The 15066-nt window shown below is 43.9% G+C and overlaps 1 protein-coding gene across 10 annotated transcripts in view; it reads right to left on the reverse strand.

Annotated features, from left to right (window-relative positions):
• Positions 1-15066, reverse strand: part of KCNMA1 (potassium calcium-activated channel subfamily M alpha 1) — a 748888-nt gene that overhangs the window by 138003 nt on the left and 595819 nt on the right. For 6 of the 10 annotated variants that reach the window (XM_043924801.1, XM_043924802.1, XM_043924791.1 and 3 more), the window contains 2 exons: positions 14141-14227; positions 7807-7883 (listed from right to left, as the gene is read on the reverse strand). In XM_043924801.1, the coding sequence (XP_043780736.1) occupies positions 7807-7883; positions 14141-14227 (164 nt within the window). Of the gene's footprint in view, positions 1-4184; positions 4194-7806; positions 7884-14140; positions 14228-15066 lie in introns of all 10 variants that reach the window. The other 4 variants (XM_043924799.1, XM_043924800.1, XM_043924803.1 and 1 more) reach the window with 1 other exon arrangement.

The raw sequence follows: 15066 nt of genomic DNA on the forward strand, positions 1-15066 counted from the left end.
GAACAGGCTGAAACTGGTAATCAAAGCAGCAAAAAGGAAAAAAAAAAAAACTTTTGCTATAAGAAGATTAAATGTTAATTGTCAGCACTCACATTCCAAAGCAGCATATGCATAAGAAAGAAAACATGCTATTTCTTGTCATTCCTTCCCAGTCATCAGTTTTACAGTCACACCAAATCCAAAATAGAAATCTCAGGAGACAAAGAAGCACCACCACACACACACACACACACACACAAATCAGCAAGAGTGGTCAATGAGAGGCTCAAAGACAAGACAGAAACAGTTAAAAATGATTGAGCCCCACACGCTGATAAACCTTTGTGAATTACAGCGTCTAGACCAAGGTGCCACCAATTAGGAGGTTGGCACTTTTGCTTTACTTCTCAAATAGTCCATTTTCACTGATCCCCCATCAGGTGTCTTCACCCATATACTTCTGGGTCCACTTTCTTAAAAGATAAGGCCCATTCTGACCTCCTTCTGGTGATTGTGATCCACCGAGCTTGAAGGATGCTATGTCCCAGCCAGGAAGAACCTTCCACTGGGCCATGTTATGAGTCACAAATAGGCTCTTTAATTAAAAATGGATGAGGATGTGTCTCTCTGGTAGTAGCCGTTCCAGGAGATGTATATGCTCCGTGTGTAAAATTATACTTTCAAGTCGTAAAATAAAATTATATCAAAATTAAGTCATTAAGTCTAAAGTTGGATCTCCAACTTTAGAAAACACTGTCCCTCAACCTCCTTGACTCTCTCTCCTTCCTAACCCTTCATTTTTGTTTTAGTGAATCGAAGCTGTTCAGAATTAGCTGGTGTTTTTTATTTCCATGTCTCCATGATTGTTTCCTCTTTTAGAGCTGATGTAGGTTCGAAGGTTAATTTCAGATATCAGAGTGCCACTTAAAACTCCCAAGGTTAGGTTTCAAAGGGCAATTGTGAAAGTTTCAGTATTTATTTAAAACAGAAGTTAAGTTTCCTATCTACTCCCTGGCCACATAGAGTGCCCTCTCTCCTCTGGTGTTTGCTGATTTTCTTTTTTTATCTAGTCACCTAATGCTCTCTTCCCCAATCGCCATCCTCAGAAAAGGGAGTTTTCCACAGGATCTCAATGGTAATGCTAAGTAGACCTGTAAGGACATCTAGTGGATTCGTATGGAAGAGCAGCTAGTTAACAGACCACCCGAACAAGCTGGGTGAAGATGCTGCGTGCCTCTAAGAATTGAACCCTGCAGTGTCATTTCAACTCAACGGCTTCTCCCAATCCACAGATTTTTTAAGGGAGAGCCAGGATGAAAGCCAGAGATGTTCCAGGACATGGTCCTAGAGTGGTCAAAAGTGGCAGTTTGCGTGAGCCGTGCAGTCAGTCGCGGCCCGTAGAGCAGGACTGCTTCGGCACCAGCTGGCTGGGTCTCCTTAGAGCCCTGTGGTAGCTTCCTGAGACAGGGAACAGACAAGAAGAGTGCATCGCGGAGCGGTGTCCATGATGCAGCTACATGTCATTCCATTTCAGCATTCTCGGAACTTTATGCTCAATTAACTGTCCCCATCGGATGGCTTAACTCTGGGAATGCAGAGAAATATAAGCCCCTGGAGACTCCGTTTTCCCTTTGGCCCACATCATAAGGTTCTTGTTCTTGGACTAGTGCCACAGATTCAAAGAGGTTATGTGGTTGCCAAGAATTAGACCCTAGGTCTCACCTTTCTCCCCAAGAACTCTGTCCTAGCAGTTTTACAATTTGAGAAAAAGCTTTTATGTCCTTTCCTTCACCACGATGAAGTGCATATTCATCCAATACTTCCATTATGACTTCCTAGTGCTATTTTTAGAGACAAAAGTATTTTCCTCATGGACATCATCAAAGCTGTTTACTCAAGTGTTGAAAACTGGAAGATTTCTCAGACATACTCTTGGACAACTTTTCTTATACATGCAAAGGTCTTGATCATGAGAAAGGAAACCTGTAGAGAAGGGGCTGCTGTAGATTAGCTTAGTTACTGCTCTTTCCTTGTGTCAAGCTGACAGTCAGTTGTCAAGTTCAGGTTCTCTGCTGGTTAGCCCTTCAGAGCCAAGCTTGGAATGGAAGAGGGAGTTGGATTCCATCCCGTTCTCACACCATCTGCCTCCTGAATCAGCAACCAAATTGTCAGCCAATTTCCAATTGTAGAATCTTAATTTCCAGGGTGGGCTGGAAGGGGCAGGAAAAGCAGTGCTGGACTAAAAGCCTCAGGTGGAGTTTTCCAACTGCTGGGAAAAAATATTTTAGGTTTCAAATGGAGCAATTCGAGGCAAGACTGGAGTGGAAAAAAAAAAAAAAAGACTGGAGTGGAAGAAAAAACAAAACAAAAACCTGCTCTTCAATTCAGATTGCAACTTCATGTTTAAAATCAGGAAGGCTGAACTCTAGAACTGCTCTTCATATGCTTGGCAGCAACTAAAATTTTAAGTCAAAATATTCATGGAAGAAAAAGTCCATTGAGGTGTAAGACAGAGGCATATGTTTGATGGAACAATGGGAATCCGAGAGCATTCTTTCAAGTCCTATAAAAGGGGAGTGATGTCTTCTCTTGGTGAAATTCTCCAAATAGCTTCTGGAGGGAAAAGACCTTCCCAGGTAGTTTTCCAGGAATGGAAAGAAGGGAACAAAAAAGCTGGTTAAGGACAGCAGCAGAGAGCATACTGAACTAGTAGGGTGATCCTGCCCTTAACGCTGCACTGTGGCTGGAGAAGACAGAAGGATTTGGCACTACTAGCGTTGTCTGCAGACTGACACCACGGCTTCCCTCCACTAGATACAGCAGGCAGCTTGGCAGGAAGGAAAGCCATCCATGTCCTCAACCCATTTTTCAAGATGTTCTGCAGAAAAAGGGAGCCACAGAGTCAATTCTGGCAGAATTTTGCCCCAAATTGAAGGTCATTTTTGTTCTGTTGGTACATAGAGTGTACCATACCCTCATACGACTAGCCCAAACTAGATGACCAACTTTCTTCTTCTTCTTCTGCAAAGGAGTAAGAGAGAACCAGGTGCAGAAACAGCTTCTCCACATTCCAGGGCTGTTGTGCTGAACTGGTCTATAGGTTGGGTCTCTTGTACACGAGTAAAGATGGATGCTTGTTGCTGGTGCCATGGAAAGCAGCACTCTTCTAAGGCACACACGGAAACAGTGGCCTAAAAGGTCCTCATCAATTGCCACATCTTGCTGGGAGAGATGGCCCGATTCCTTGAGTAACATAGGGCTCAAAGACTTACATTTACTCATCCAGGCGGGCTTCTACACAGCTCATTAATAAAATGGAACATACTCTCTGAACCATCCCTTTCTGCCTTAAACAAGTAAGCAGATCTTGCAAGATGTCTAGGTATACAGGAACTAGGTATGTCCTAGTGGGCATTGCTGAGGGAGAAATTTTAGTTTAAAGCAAACGTATTTCACAGACTATAGAAAATAATTACCACTATGGAAATACTTGTCTCCAGTATGGCAATTTAGGTACTTACAGTCCCAAAGCTGGGTGTCCAATTAATTCTCTCTCAAGCACTTACTCGTGTAGAGAGGCATGTATGGTGTAGTAAATACATCACTCTCTCTATATCTCTATGCTTATATATAAAAATGTACATTTTTACATATAAAGTATTGGTACTTATCATATATATATATCACAACATGGGAATATATATGTAGCATATGTGTTTCCCTCAGGATAGGAATTCAAGCTTAATAGCAGAGGAGACCAAGTATAATTTATCAAAGGCAAGCATGACAATGACCCCCAATTGATGAGGCATCTAGAGTTAGTGGTAATTACCTCAGCCGACTCAGTGTCCCCTCAAGGTCCCTGAGACAAGGCCTTCAAGAGAAACACTGTTGTCAAGGTCTTATTTTCAAGTGGAAAAATAAGACAATGCCAGAAGCTGGCAAGAGGTTGGCAGGGAGGGGGGGGATGGGGGGCAATGGAGGGGGTGGGAGGTGGATGAACAGAGAGGGGTTCCCTGCTCGCAGGGTTCTTTAGCTCCAGGCTACTCTGCAGACCGAGTTGGGGCATGATGTCACTGCTACATGCAACATGAATACCAAAAGAAAAAAGAAACTGCAACTGCACAGAAAATAAAAGAAGTATCTCTTCTAGAGAAAGACAGGGGGAATTGGACTCTGGGCTGCTGGGAACCCATTTTACTCACAATATATCACTACCAGTGTGCAGTTAAAATAGAGTAGGGGCCGTATTCCAAGGCAGCAAAGAGAAAAAAAATAAATCAAAAATACGTCAATGATTAGAAGTTAAAGAAAATTCCTTCAAAACACAGCAATTTAGAACATGATTTGTCCCCAAGGAGTCCACCTTTTGGCAAACTTTGAGAAGCTGGGGGAGAAAAAAGGAAATCATTAGACTGGATTTGTTACACAGAAAAAGAAAATGAGTAAATAGCAGATTCTGAGAACTTGCTCCTTGGCCAGACAGCTGAATTTGACTCTCTTCCTGGATGGAGAACTATGAAAAAATGGGAAAGAATGCAAAAGTTAAACTATACTACCACAAAATTTCCAGAAACAGAGGGTCCACACTCAGTATTTCTCCAGGTAGTATGACACAAGACGTTTAAGACTGAATGAAGGTGAATGGGGATGTTGGGATGGGGTGGGGAGGTTTAGAAAGGGAAAAGCAAGGTTGGGAGAGGAGGGTTAGAAAACCATAAAATCCAGTGATGTCATCAGCTCTGCCCTCCCAGAGACATATCATTCCAGGATGAATTATTAATACCTGGCCTGCCAGGTTTGGACAATGGAGCATGGGTCTGCTGCCCTCTCCAACTGAGGGTTACAGGCAATGTGTGTTCAAAGGCAGGAAACCACCTCAACTTGCATGCATTATCAAAACTTCTAGCTCCTTCTAACAGAAGTTTCTTTGCAACCCAAATCTATCTTTCCCAATTTCCTAACCTGCCCAGCATGCCCAGGGAAGTTCACATTTAATCATTTATTTTATTCTCACCACCCTGCACACATATGCATCTGTATCCCACCCGCTGTAACACAGGCTGCTCTGGCCTTTTAATGAGGAAGAATGGTATGTGGACAGTTCTGATTGTCATCAAGCATCAGCCTCACAGCTGAAGGCCTCCAGGAGGCCCAAAAGGGGAGAAGGGTGCAGAGAGAGGGAGCGAGGCCCTATCTCACTGCTTGGCTCTGCAGGGACAGTCCTTTTGTAGCAGTCTGGGCCACCCTGAAGGATGGGAGACAGTTCGATTCACTAGCTGAACCAACGTTAAAGGTAATGAGAGTAGAATTATTTCAAACAATTACGTCCCTCTCTCTCCAGGATGAAGCTAAAGTCAGCTGCCGCTTACTTGCCTGGAATCAAGATGGAAAAATATCCTAGAGTCCAAACCCTCATCTCCAGGGACTTAAAAACCTGTCTGCTGGGTTCCACATCAGTGCCCAGTGAGGAACATGTCAGCATCCGAGCAGGAGTCAGAGACACTCGCTCATTCCCTGCCATTTCCATTCTCGCCTCCCTAGAGCCTGTTCTCTGTCTAGTCACCAGGGAGATTCTTTAAAACAAGAATTGATGATATCATTAACTTGCTTAAACTCTTGCAATGGCTGTATTTATTATAGGACTAAAACCCAAGTTTCTTCCCATGGCCCCTGCCTGACCTCATCTCCTACCACCCTCTCCCCGACCCCACCAGCCTCACTGGCCTTCCTGCCTTTGCTCAAACACCACCAACTTATCCCTGCCTCTGCCCATGCTGTTTACCTGGACTGGATCTCAGCTTTAGCATTATCTCCCAAGGAAGGCCTTCCAGAGCTTTCCAGCTAAAGCAGCATCCATACAAGATCCCTCACACCCTCAGGCAGTCTCCTCTCTCTTCAGAGCACCTGTCTCTCTCTGAAGGTATTTAATTATTTCTATGCTCACTGCTTATCTCCATTCACTAGAGTGAAGGCTCCAGGAGGGCAGGGACTGTCTTGTTCACTGCTCCCCCCCTGGCACCAAGAATAGTGCCTTGAACAAAGAAGGCACTGAAACACATGTGAATGACCGACTGGCAAGTGAAAGGAGCCTTGCCATTTCACTGATACCCCACGGGGCCAGGTTCAGTGGCAAGTACCTGGTCAAGGGTTATTGGCATTAATGCTCTCCTGCATTCCCCAAACCCCTCCACTACATGGGTTTTCTGACAAGGGTTCATCCCATTACACTTGTTCCTCTCTCACGTACTTCTGCTTGGGATGTTGTGTTCCTTCTGATGGAAGTGATCCAGGCGATGCCTGGTCAGCTGAACTGTGTTTCTGTGTTTCCAACCAACCGAGCTGAGCTGAGTGGGTACACTGCTCAGTGAGAAGGGCCTTTTGAGTTATGGAGTGTGGGGGACTGGATGAGAAGTGAGTTTTCTCTGTGTCTTTACAGGATTTTAGATTCTCTTCCTGGTAGGCTGCCAGAATTAGAGAATTCTTAGGCCCCCAATAAGTTAGAGGTATGGATATTCAGCACGGTGAGGTGTCAGAGATGGGTGAAGGAGTAGGTCAGTGGACCGAAGCTGCCCCAAGCTTGGGAACCAGCCCTAGAATATTTCTGAAGAAACGTCTCTAGACTTTCTCTAGAAGAGTGCTTCCCATGAGCATTTGCCACAAGATTGACACAAGCCCATGTGCGTGTTTGTGAAAAAGTATTTTGTGGGGTGATCTTTTATAATTGGATTCTTACTCTTCAGATCCAAGATCACTCACCTTGCCCTTCTCTCTTACAAAAAAGGCTAGGGAATAACATCAAGAGAGGTCTTCAGGTGAGCCTGAGCCCCTGTCTGTCGGATCTGTGTGATCTCATCAATCTCATCCTCCCACTAAACTTGGAGCCTCACTTTCCTCTTTCTGTAAAATGGGATTAATAATCCTGCTGTCAACTATGCAGGGTTATGCTGAAGATCAAAAGTAATAATGATCGTAAAGAGCTCAAGGGCTCTGCAAATATTAAAATCATCACAGGAAGGAAGGAATCACTATTGCTGTTTTCTCCAGGGCTGTGAACAACTTCTATTAGACAATGCAATATAATGACTGCAAGCTTCACTTGAAGTCCTAGTGCTTTAGGTGAAGAGTTCACCATCCACCATTCCTGATTTACCATATCCTCCTCACGAAGTCCCACTGGCTGCTCTGTAAGGAGTTTGAGATGAGATAGGCCAGCAGCCTATACATCCCAAAGAGTATGGTGTTTGAGATTTGGTTACCAGGCAATGGCATGTAAAGTCCATTGGTGATGACCAAGTTCTTCCCCGGGCCAGTCTGAGAGTATCACAACTAAAAACTCTGATCTCTGGTAACCAATCCAGCAAGGATCCCAAGTGGGAAGAGAATCAGCTCCCAAATCCTCAGACTCAGTTTCCCTTCAACCCTAGCACAGCCACCTTTACACTTGAGAGCCCCTAGTCCACTGAAAATCACCATGCAAAAACACTCCCTCCTCCAGGGCCTCGGCTGCTCTCCATCTCAAACATAGATCACATTTACTGTGTTTGATGGACATAGCTACCTAGGCACCCCTTTAGAGTCAAGAAGTGGGGATTAGGCATGAGGCTCACACCAAGGTGTTGATGGTGGCGATTTTCCATCCTCTGCTCTGATCAAGTGAGGACAAGTATTTATTTCATGTCTCTTTAAACTGTGGGGTGAAACATAAACATATTCAAGAACCCTCTTGATGTTTAGTGTTTCTTTAAAAAGAAAAGGAGAAGGGAAATGAATTGGGGGAAAAGAGGAAGGAGAAAGGGAGGGAAGGGGGAAAGAAACACTACTTACGCCGTTTGCAGCCGCATTTTTTTATCCTTTTGGGATCCGTGATGTCATCATGACAGGCCTTGCAGTAAAAAAATGCCCTGGAGAGAGAGAATGGAAAAACTGACACGTTTCATAATCCACCCAAGTGAAACAAGGACCACATTTCCTCCACCATGGTGCCAAATTAATGAAACACGCCAGCACTAATTTCCTTTAATCTTCTGAAAGGTTTAGACATTCATAGACGGAAATGTTTGTTGCAAGACCATTTACTTCAAACACAGGATTCTGCAATTTGAGTTAGTGCTTCTTTTCATAAACTTTTATTTGAAAAGGAGCTGGGAGAGGGTTTGCTGACGTGACACACCACGTCTGCCCTCCCCTCTTTCATTTTGGAGAACAGTCCTCAATGCCACTCATCAGAACACTTGGGCAACCAGCTCTGGGCCCTCGGTGGGAGGTTAAATACATCCCTGACATCCTCACGGTCTGATCAAATAGGTATTAAAAAGGCACAAGGATGGCATTCCTGAGTCAAATAAAAATATCAGCCTTGTCACTTTGAAAGCACATTCTCTTGTCAGCCAAGGTAAGCAAGGTTGAAGAAGAAGGGAAAGTCATGGGGGTCCTCTGTCAAATTCCTTCTGGGAATTCACAGCCCATATTTACTCCCAAACAGGCTGGACCCACTCCCACACTCTCCGGACCTGAGAATACTGCATCAATGAAGGTTTTCTTCTTACTAAGGAGCATAGTTCATTTGACCCAGGGATGGGTTGGGCAGAGGGTGTTATAGGGTTGGGGTAGAGGACTAAACCTGGGTAGAAAGAAGGAGACCCACAGGCAGCAATCAACAAGAAAATCCCCTCATGTGACTCAAGTGTCAATACGTGATTACAAGGTGCATTGGCTGTGTAGGAGATATTCTGGATGAGACAAAGCAAGGTCACTGGAGCACTGTTTAAAATGTACAGGGCCTGGAAGAACAGCACTGGGAGCGTGTATCCTTTCAGTACTGGGGAGGGGCGTGGGTACTGTGATAGTGATAAAATTTACCGGAACAACCTCCTGAATAAGGAGACTAACAAAATTTCTGGCTCACCACCTTCATCACTCCCAACATGCAGCTGAATGCCAAGGATAAACATGGTCTTTCCTTGATCTAGGCTATAAAGAAATAAACACATTTCTTGACCATGTTATTCTCAGTTCCTTTTTGTTTTTCATAGGACTCCATTTATAGATGGCACTGGCTGGAAACCAACTTTAAGACTTTGGGATCTGGAAGAGATTGTGTAGATCTTGCAGCCAAAGTCCCTGGGACTCAGTGTCCTCATCTGTAAATCGAGGAGGTTGTCATGATCTGCGCAAAGTCATCCTGTCTAGACCTTAGCCGACTCCAGGACTTCTAAAGTTAAGCCCAGAGCTCTTTCTACCCTAGCAGCTCAGCCACTGCTTAAAATGCCAGTTCTCAACCATCTTGCAAAAAAAAAAAAATTAGCGGATTGCTTGCCTGAGTGACAGTGTGGCTAAGAACCCAATCAGTGATGACTTGCCTTGAAAGGGGAAGGACAGGAAAGGAGGAAGCAATTTTTCTTTCACTTCCCTTGGACATTTTTTCCCCCATTTGATGTTCCTACACATAATAATAATTGTAACAAAAATGCATTTACAGAGCACAGATTATAGCTCAGGAGCTGTTTTAAACCTGTTATAAGCATTAACACATTTAACATATTTGATTCTCAAGCAATCCTTTGAAAGAGATATGATTATTATCTCTGAATTACAGATAAGGAAACTGAAGTACACAGAGGTTAAGTGGCCTGCCCAAGGTCACAAAGAGAAGAGCAGCAGAGCCAGGATTCGAATTCACACAGTCTAGTGCCAGAGCTCAAGGTCTTAACACATCTCCACTAAAGAGATGGTGAGACAATGATGGGTGTGAATAGATGACTACAAAGGTAAAGTATGATTATTTCATGAATTAAAGCTGGATTCTGAAAATGAAATATGCAAAGGGCCAGACATGTAAACTTAATGAGTGAAATGGGGGTGGAGCGGCCTGTGGTGACCTGGAGACGTACCTCCCCCCCACCCACCAACCGAAGAGGGCAGGCTATCTAAGCTCCAGCTGATTCTCGCTAAGAGGCACTTCTCTGCACTTCCCCACCCATCTCTGCCTCCCATGCTCACCTGGCAAAGCCCTGCCCCTCTGTACAGCTGTACCCAAGCAGCTGAGCCTTGCTGGGGAAAGGAACACACCTCTGTGCCAACTGGTTTCACTTTAACTCCATGGTTGTGCATGCCAGGGACCTTTTCACACTTCTCGGGATCCCCCACCTTGTACCTCCTCCTCCCATGTCAACTCTCTCTCCTCTCCTCACCACTCCCTCTCTTCTTCACCCCACCCCTTCTCCAGTTGGTGATCTTGCCCCATCTATCATCAAGACCAGATCTGCATCCTGCAAAGCTGGCCTTTAGGGTCTCCTTGTCCTCAGGTTTCCTGTGTGTTTGGCTAATGGGAGGGGCCGGGAGGAGACTGGAGGGTGAAAAGTGGTAGGAAATGGCAGTGATGAGATTCCTTTACTGAAGGACCCACCTCCTGCCAAGCAGTGTTTCCTTCACAACCTTTCTCACCACGTTCTGACAGCCCTCCTTTGAGTCTGCAGATCCAGAGCTGAGAGTGGCTCCCGTCTGTTGTGAGCTCTGGGGTGCTTTGTCATCCCTTGCTAGTTTTCCTTAACTCTGTGCCCATAGCTTTACGTGGTCCCTTCATAAAACTCTCCTTCCTTTTCCCATTTAAGCATGTCATTTGTTTCTGGCCAGGACCCTCACTGATATAGCAGCCACCCAAATGCACATCTCCAGCCCTCACTTTTTCCCAGAATGCCAGAATCTTAGGTCCCACTGGCTGTATGACATCTCCATGTGTATGTTTAGTGTGTATTGCCTACTTATCCTAGTCCAGATAGAATTCTTGATTTCCTACCACCCTGAACTTGCTCCTTTCCCAGTTTACCCTATCTCGGTAAGATGGAGCCATCATCCCCGCCCCCCCTAGCAGTATAAGTTCCAGATCTAGGCTCCATTCTTGATTCCTCTTTTTTCCTCTCACTTCTTATATCCTTATATCATCAGAGGGTCTTACAGACTCTGTAAAATGTATTCTGAATTGGTCTCACTTCTCTCCACCTCTACTCACCAATGGAGCCAAAATTATCCTTTCCCACTTAAACCACGCAGCAGCCCCCAAGTCCATGGGCCTCCTCTCCCCCACCCCCACTACCTCCCATTCTCTATCATGCAGATGGAAACACCTTTTAATACATCGTCTGCAGCTTAAGACCATCCAAGATTCCATGTAATAACACAGCCTCTGTATAAAGTCGTATGGAATCCAGCCCCCGCTGTTCCCTCTAACCTCATCTCACCCACTTTCTCCCCCTCAGTTCCCTAAACACAACAAAATTGTTACCACCATGTCTCCTCTTCCCTTCTGATCCCTGTTCAATGGATTCTTTTTCATCACCTGCACTCAAATATCTCTCCCTCAGAGCAGCCATCACTTACCGGCAATCTAAATCAGTGACAGTTACATTAATTCTTTGCATCATGAACAAACAAAAGTGCAATTCTCTCCTCCCTAGAATGTGAGCCCATGAAAGCAATGTCTCCTTCCCACTGTTCACCACTGCTTCCCTGGCACCTAGTACAGAGTGTTCTCAAAAGCGAGTGACCTGCAGATGCTTGATGAATGAAGGAGTAAGATAATGCTTGGAGGGTTTCAACCCTCTTTCATAAAGCACTACATCAGAAAGTTTCTCTGAGCTACAATCCATTAACTTTTTCCCAACACTTTTTTGCAACGGAGGGTGCAAACTCAACACTAGATCATCATAATCTACTTTTCCATTTTACAAAATTTGTTTAGTTTCCTGCAAACCTCCAATGTCCTTTCTGTGGTTTTCAATCCCCTAACTGACAGCATTTGCTCTTGACACATCACACACCACGGAAAATTACAGGCTGGTGTCGAGGCTGATTGTGTCAGCATATATTTGTGAACACCATAAAGCACTGAGATGAGACATATTGTACTCCCTAACACAGGAGGTAATTTGTTTTTTGGACTGCCTGGTATTTGCTACATTCATTAGTGAGAGATGCAATAGGAAATAGAATTACCCAAATAGGAGCTTCATGTTATACTTGCTATCTGGGAGGTACGTGTGATCAATGGTGTGCTGTGCTCCCAGCCCCCTCATGCACAGTGCTGAGTTTCCAGCTGTTGTGTCTTGTGTCTGGTCAGGGGATCAACCTTCTCTCCCAGAAGACCAGGAGGGGCTTCAGTCCCAGTTAGCCTCGCTTTCCTCTTGCAGGTGACCCCAGTTTGGGGGGTACTTCTGGAAAAGGTGAGGCTCTATGAACTGGATAAGGAGCTTTACCTCTTTCACCTGAATAATGACAATCCTTTCCCAATTTGCAGAAGTAAATTTAAGTCATTAGATACCTCAGTCTCAAGGATTTTTTTCTTTAGCTTCTACACCCCATTTTTTTTCCTGAGGTTTTTTTTTGTTTGTTTGTTTTTGGCTGTACCACAAGGTATGCGGGCTCTTAGTTCCTCAACCTGGGATTGAACCCATGCCCCCTGCATTGGCAGCATGGAGTCTTAATCACTGGACCACCAGAGAAGTCCCCCTAAAAGCTTTAATAACTAGTAGGGCTAGTTTTTAAGAGAGGATGAAGAGGAATAAAATAAGTGTCAGTTGTCAAATCTCACAGGTCTGTGCTTAGCATGGCAGGTTCACCTCTTGGCAAATAAGAATGTAAGCTCTGGAATGGGACTTACTAGTTTTAAACCCTGGCCTTATGACCCAGTAGCCATGTGGCTTTGAGCGAGTTAATTAACTAATCTGCGCCTCAGTTTCCTCACATGTAAATGTCAGTAGTAATGCTCCCTGTCTCACAGTCTGTTGAGAGGATTAAATGAGTTCACCAATGTCTGCTATCTGGAACTTGGAACACAGCTAGAGCACATGGAACTCTGCAAACGAATTTGCTAGTGTTTCTAACTGTGGTCAAAAATTTCCTTAGAAAAGGAAAGACCAGTTCCACTTGGGCTCTGCTATTTGCTTATATGCTGCATGGCCTTGTACAAATCATTTGTCTCAATTTCACAGATGAGGAAACTGAAGCCTGGAGAATTTCAGAAGACCAACCTCACCAGTTTATTTTGAGGACTAGAAACAAGGACTGTAGAATACCCAGCACCAGCCTGACTTTGAATAGGAGGTCACTGGATGAAGACAATGTTCTTATGCTAAGTCGTTTCTGACTCTCTGTGACCCTATGGACTGTAGATCACCAGGCTCCTGTGTCCATGGGACTCTTTTAGGCAAGAATACTGCACTGGGTTGCCATTTCCTCCTCCAAGAGATTTTTCCAATCCAGGGATCAAACCTGTGTCTGCTTTTTTTGGCAGGCAGATTCTTTGCCACTGAGCCCCTAGGAAGCCTAGTGAAGACAATAGGCTTAATATAAAAATGACACACCTGAACAATTCATCATTTATTTAAGATATTTTATGTAACATTGTCCTTGAGCTGAGTGACCTTTCTGACCATCTGAGTCACATTTTTCTTTTAGTAAATTTTTTCTAGTTCACAGGCTAAAATCAAATATAACAATACTCCATGGTATTCTGCAGAAAGTCCTGTGATTTCCTGGGCTGTTTAAACAGGTTTGAGAATATGAACAAAAGTATCGTGAAACACTGAGGCCAATGAAATCCTGGATTGTACCTACAGAGGCTTAAGATTAAACCTGACAAAGTCAGCCACTCATCCAGAAAGGCCACCAATAGAAATATAGCCAGTTTGGCATTTCATCTGAAATTAATCCAAACTTTTTTGAGATTCCATTTGACACTTAAAGTAGAAAATGGAGACTTCTCAAGCAAATTTGCCTGGATAATGTTAAGAGCACTAGATGAGGGGCCACTGTTCTATGTTGTCCTGGGTCATCAGGAATTAGGATGATCTTGAACAATCGCTTAATCTCCCTGAGACTCACTTTCTTCACTTGGAAAATGCAAGACCAGATATCTAGGGTCTCCCAGGTCTAAAATATTATTATTCTAATTCAAAGGTATGGAACTCATTGTGTGATGAGGAGTCCATGAAAACATGTCAAATCACAATCTCTTTTTCCTAAGGTTCAGCAGCATTTGATGGAAACAGACATGTTAAGCACTTCTGGGGTTAGGGCCCAGTACACCCTGAAAGCAAATCTCAGTGCCTGGAGGCAGGTACAGCTGAGCCAAAAACGAAGGCAAGTGAAAATAAACTCTTACCTTTTAACTTCTTTGGCATCACTTGCGATGAAAAATCCTAAAGTGCCTTCTTGGATCTTAAGATGGTTTCCAGGATTAATTAATATACTGCTCAGTGAAACAAAAACAAACAAAAAGACATAGTTATGAGGTCATGTTCTGAAGAAAACCTTAAAGACTACACCATATTGTTAACTTTATAGGGGGCCCACTAGTCTAATGCTTTCCCCAAAGATTTTGTCTAGAGCCTGATCTCCACGGCCCTACACATTTAATTGGATGATGCCATCATAAAGTTCTGCTGCCAGGTTCCCAGGCTGGCACACTCCAGTTGCAGATATCAAAGCAAATCCAGATTTTAGGGCTGAGTTTGTACAATGGGATTGCCATGGGCTTCTGGTTTGAGGCAAAGTTCCTAATCATGTATTGTTTTGGAAATTACTGTTGATGGTCAGTGTTGAGTGTTATTGGTCTAACAGAGCTATGACTACACTGATTTTCCATTAGATGGCAGGGTATTAATGGGACCCCTATATGCATACAGAAACATACATGTATACACACCACACATTACTACAGGGAATGGTACGGGATGCCTGTAACCAACGGAGAAGCAAACAGCATATCTGCATAACGTTGATACGGACCTGGAAGTGGATTCCATTGCAGCCTAGGTAGAAAGAATTGCATCTACCCTGACAATGAGAAAAAAAAAAAAAAAAATGCCAGCAATTGGAAATACTTAGTGATTCCAGTCTGCTGTTTACAAAAATGTATGGTAGTGTTTGAATAACGTATGTGTCTAGTATATCCTGATTGGGGCCAACTTGTAATTAGAAAAAACAAATGCAAATTATCCCTAAAAAAAACTTCCCCCATGGGGGAAGTATAAACCTAAATATACACTGTCCTATTTCAAAGTTGTATAAATAGATTAGCTGACCAAG

Source organism: Cervus elaphus, chromosome 15, assembly GCF_910594005.1.
Source record: "Cervus elaphus chromosome 15, mCerEla1.1, whole genome shotgun sequence".
Classification (NCBI taxonomy): Eukaryota; Metazoa; Chordata; class Mammalia; order Artiodactyla; family Cervidae; genus Cervus; species Cervus elaphus.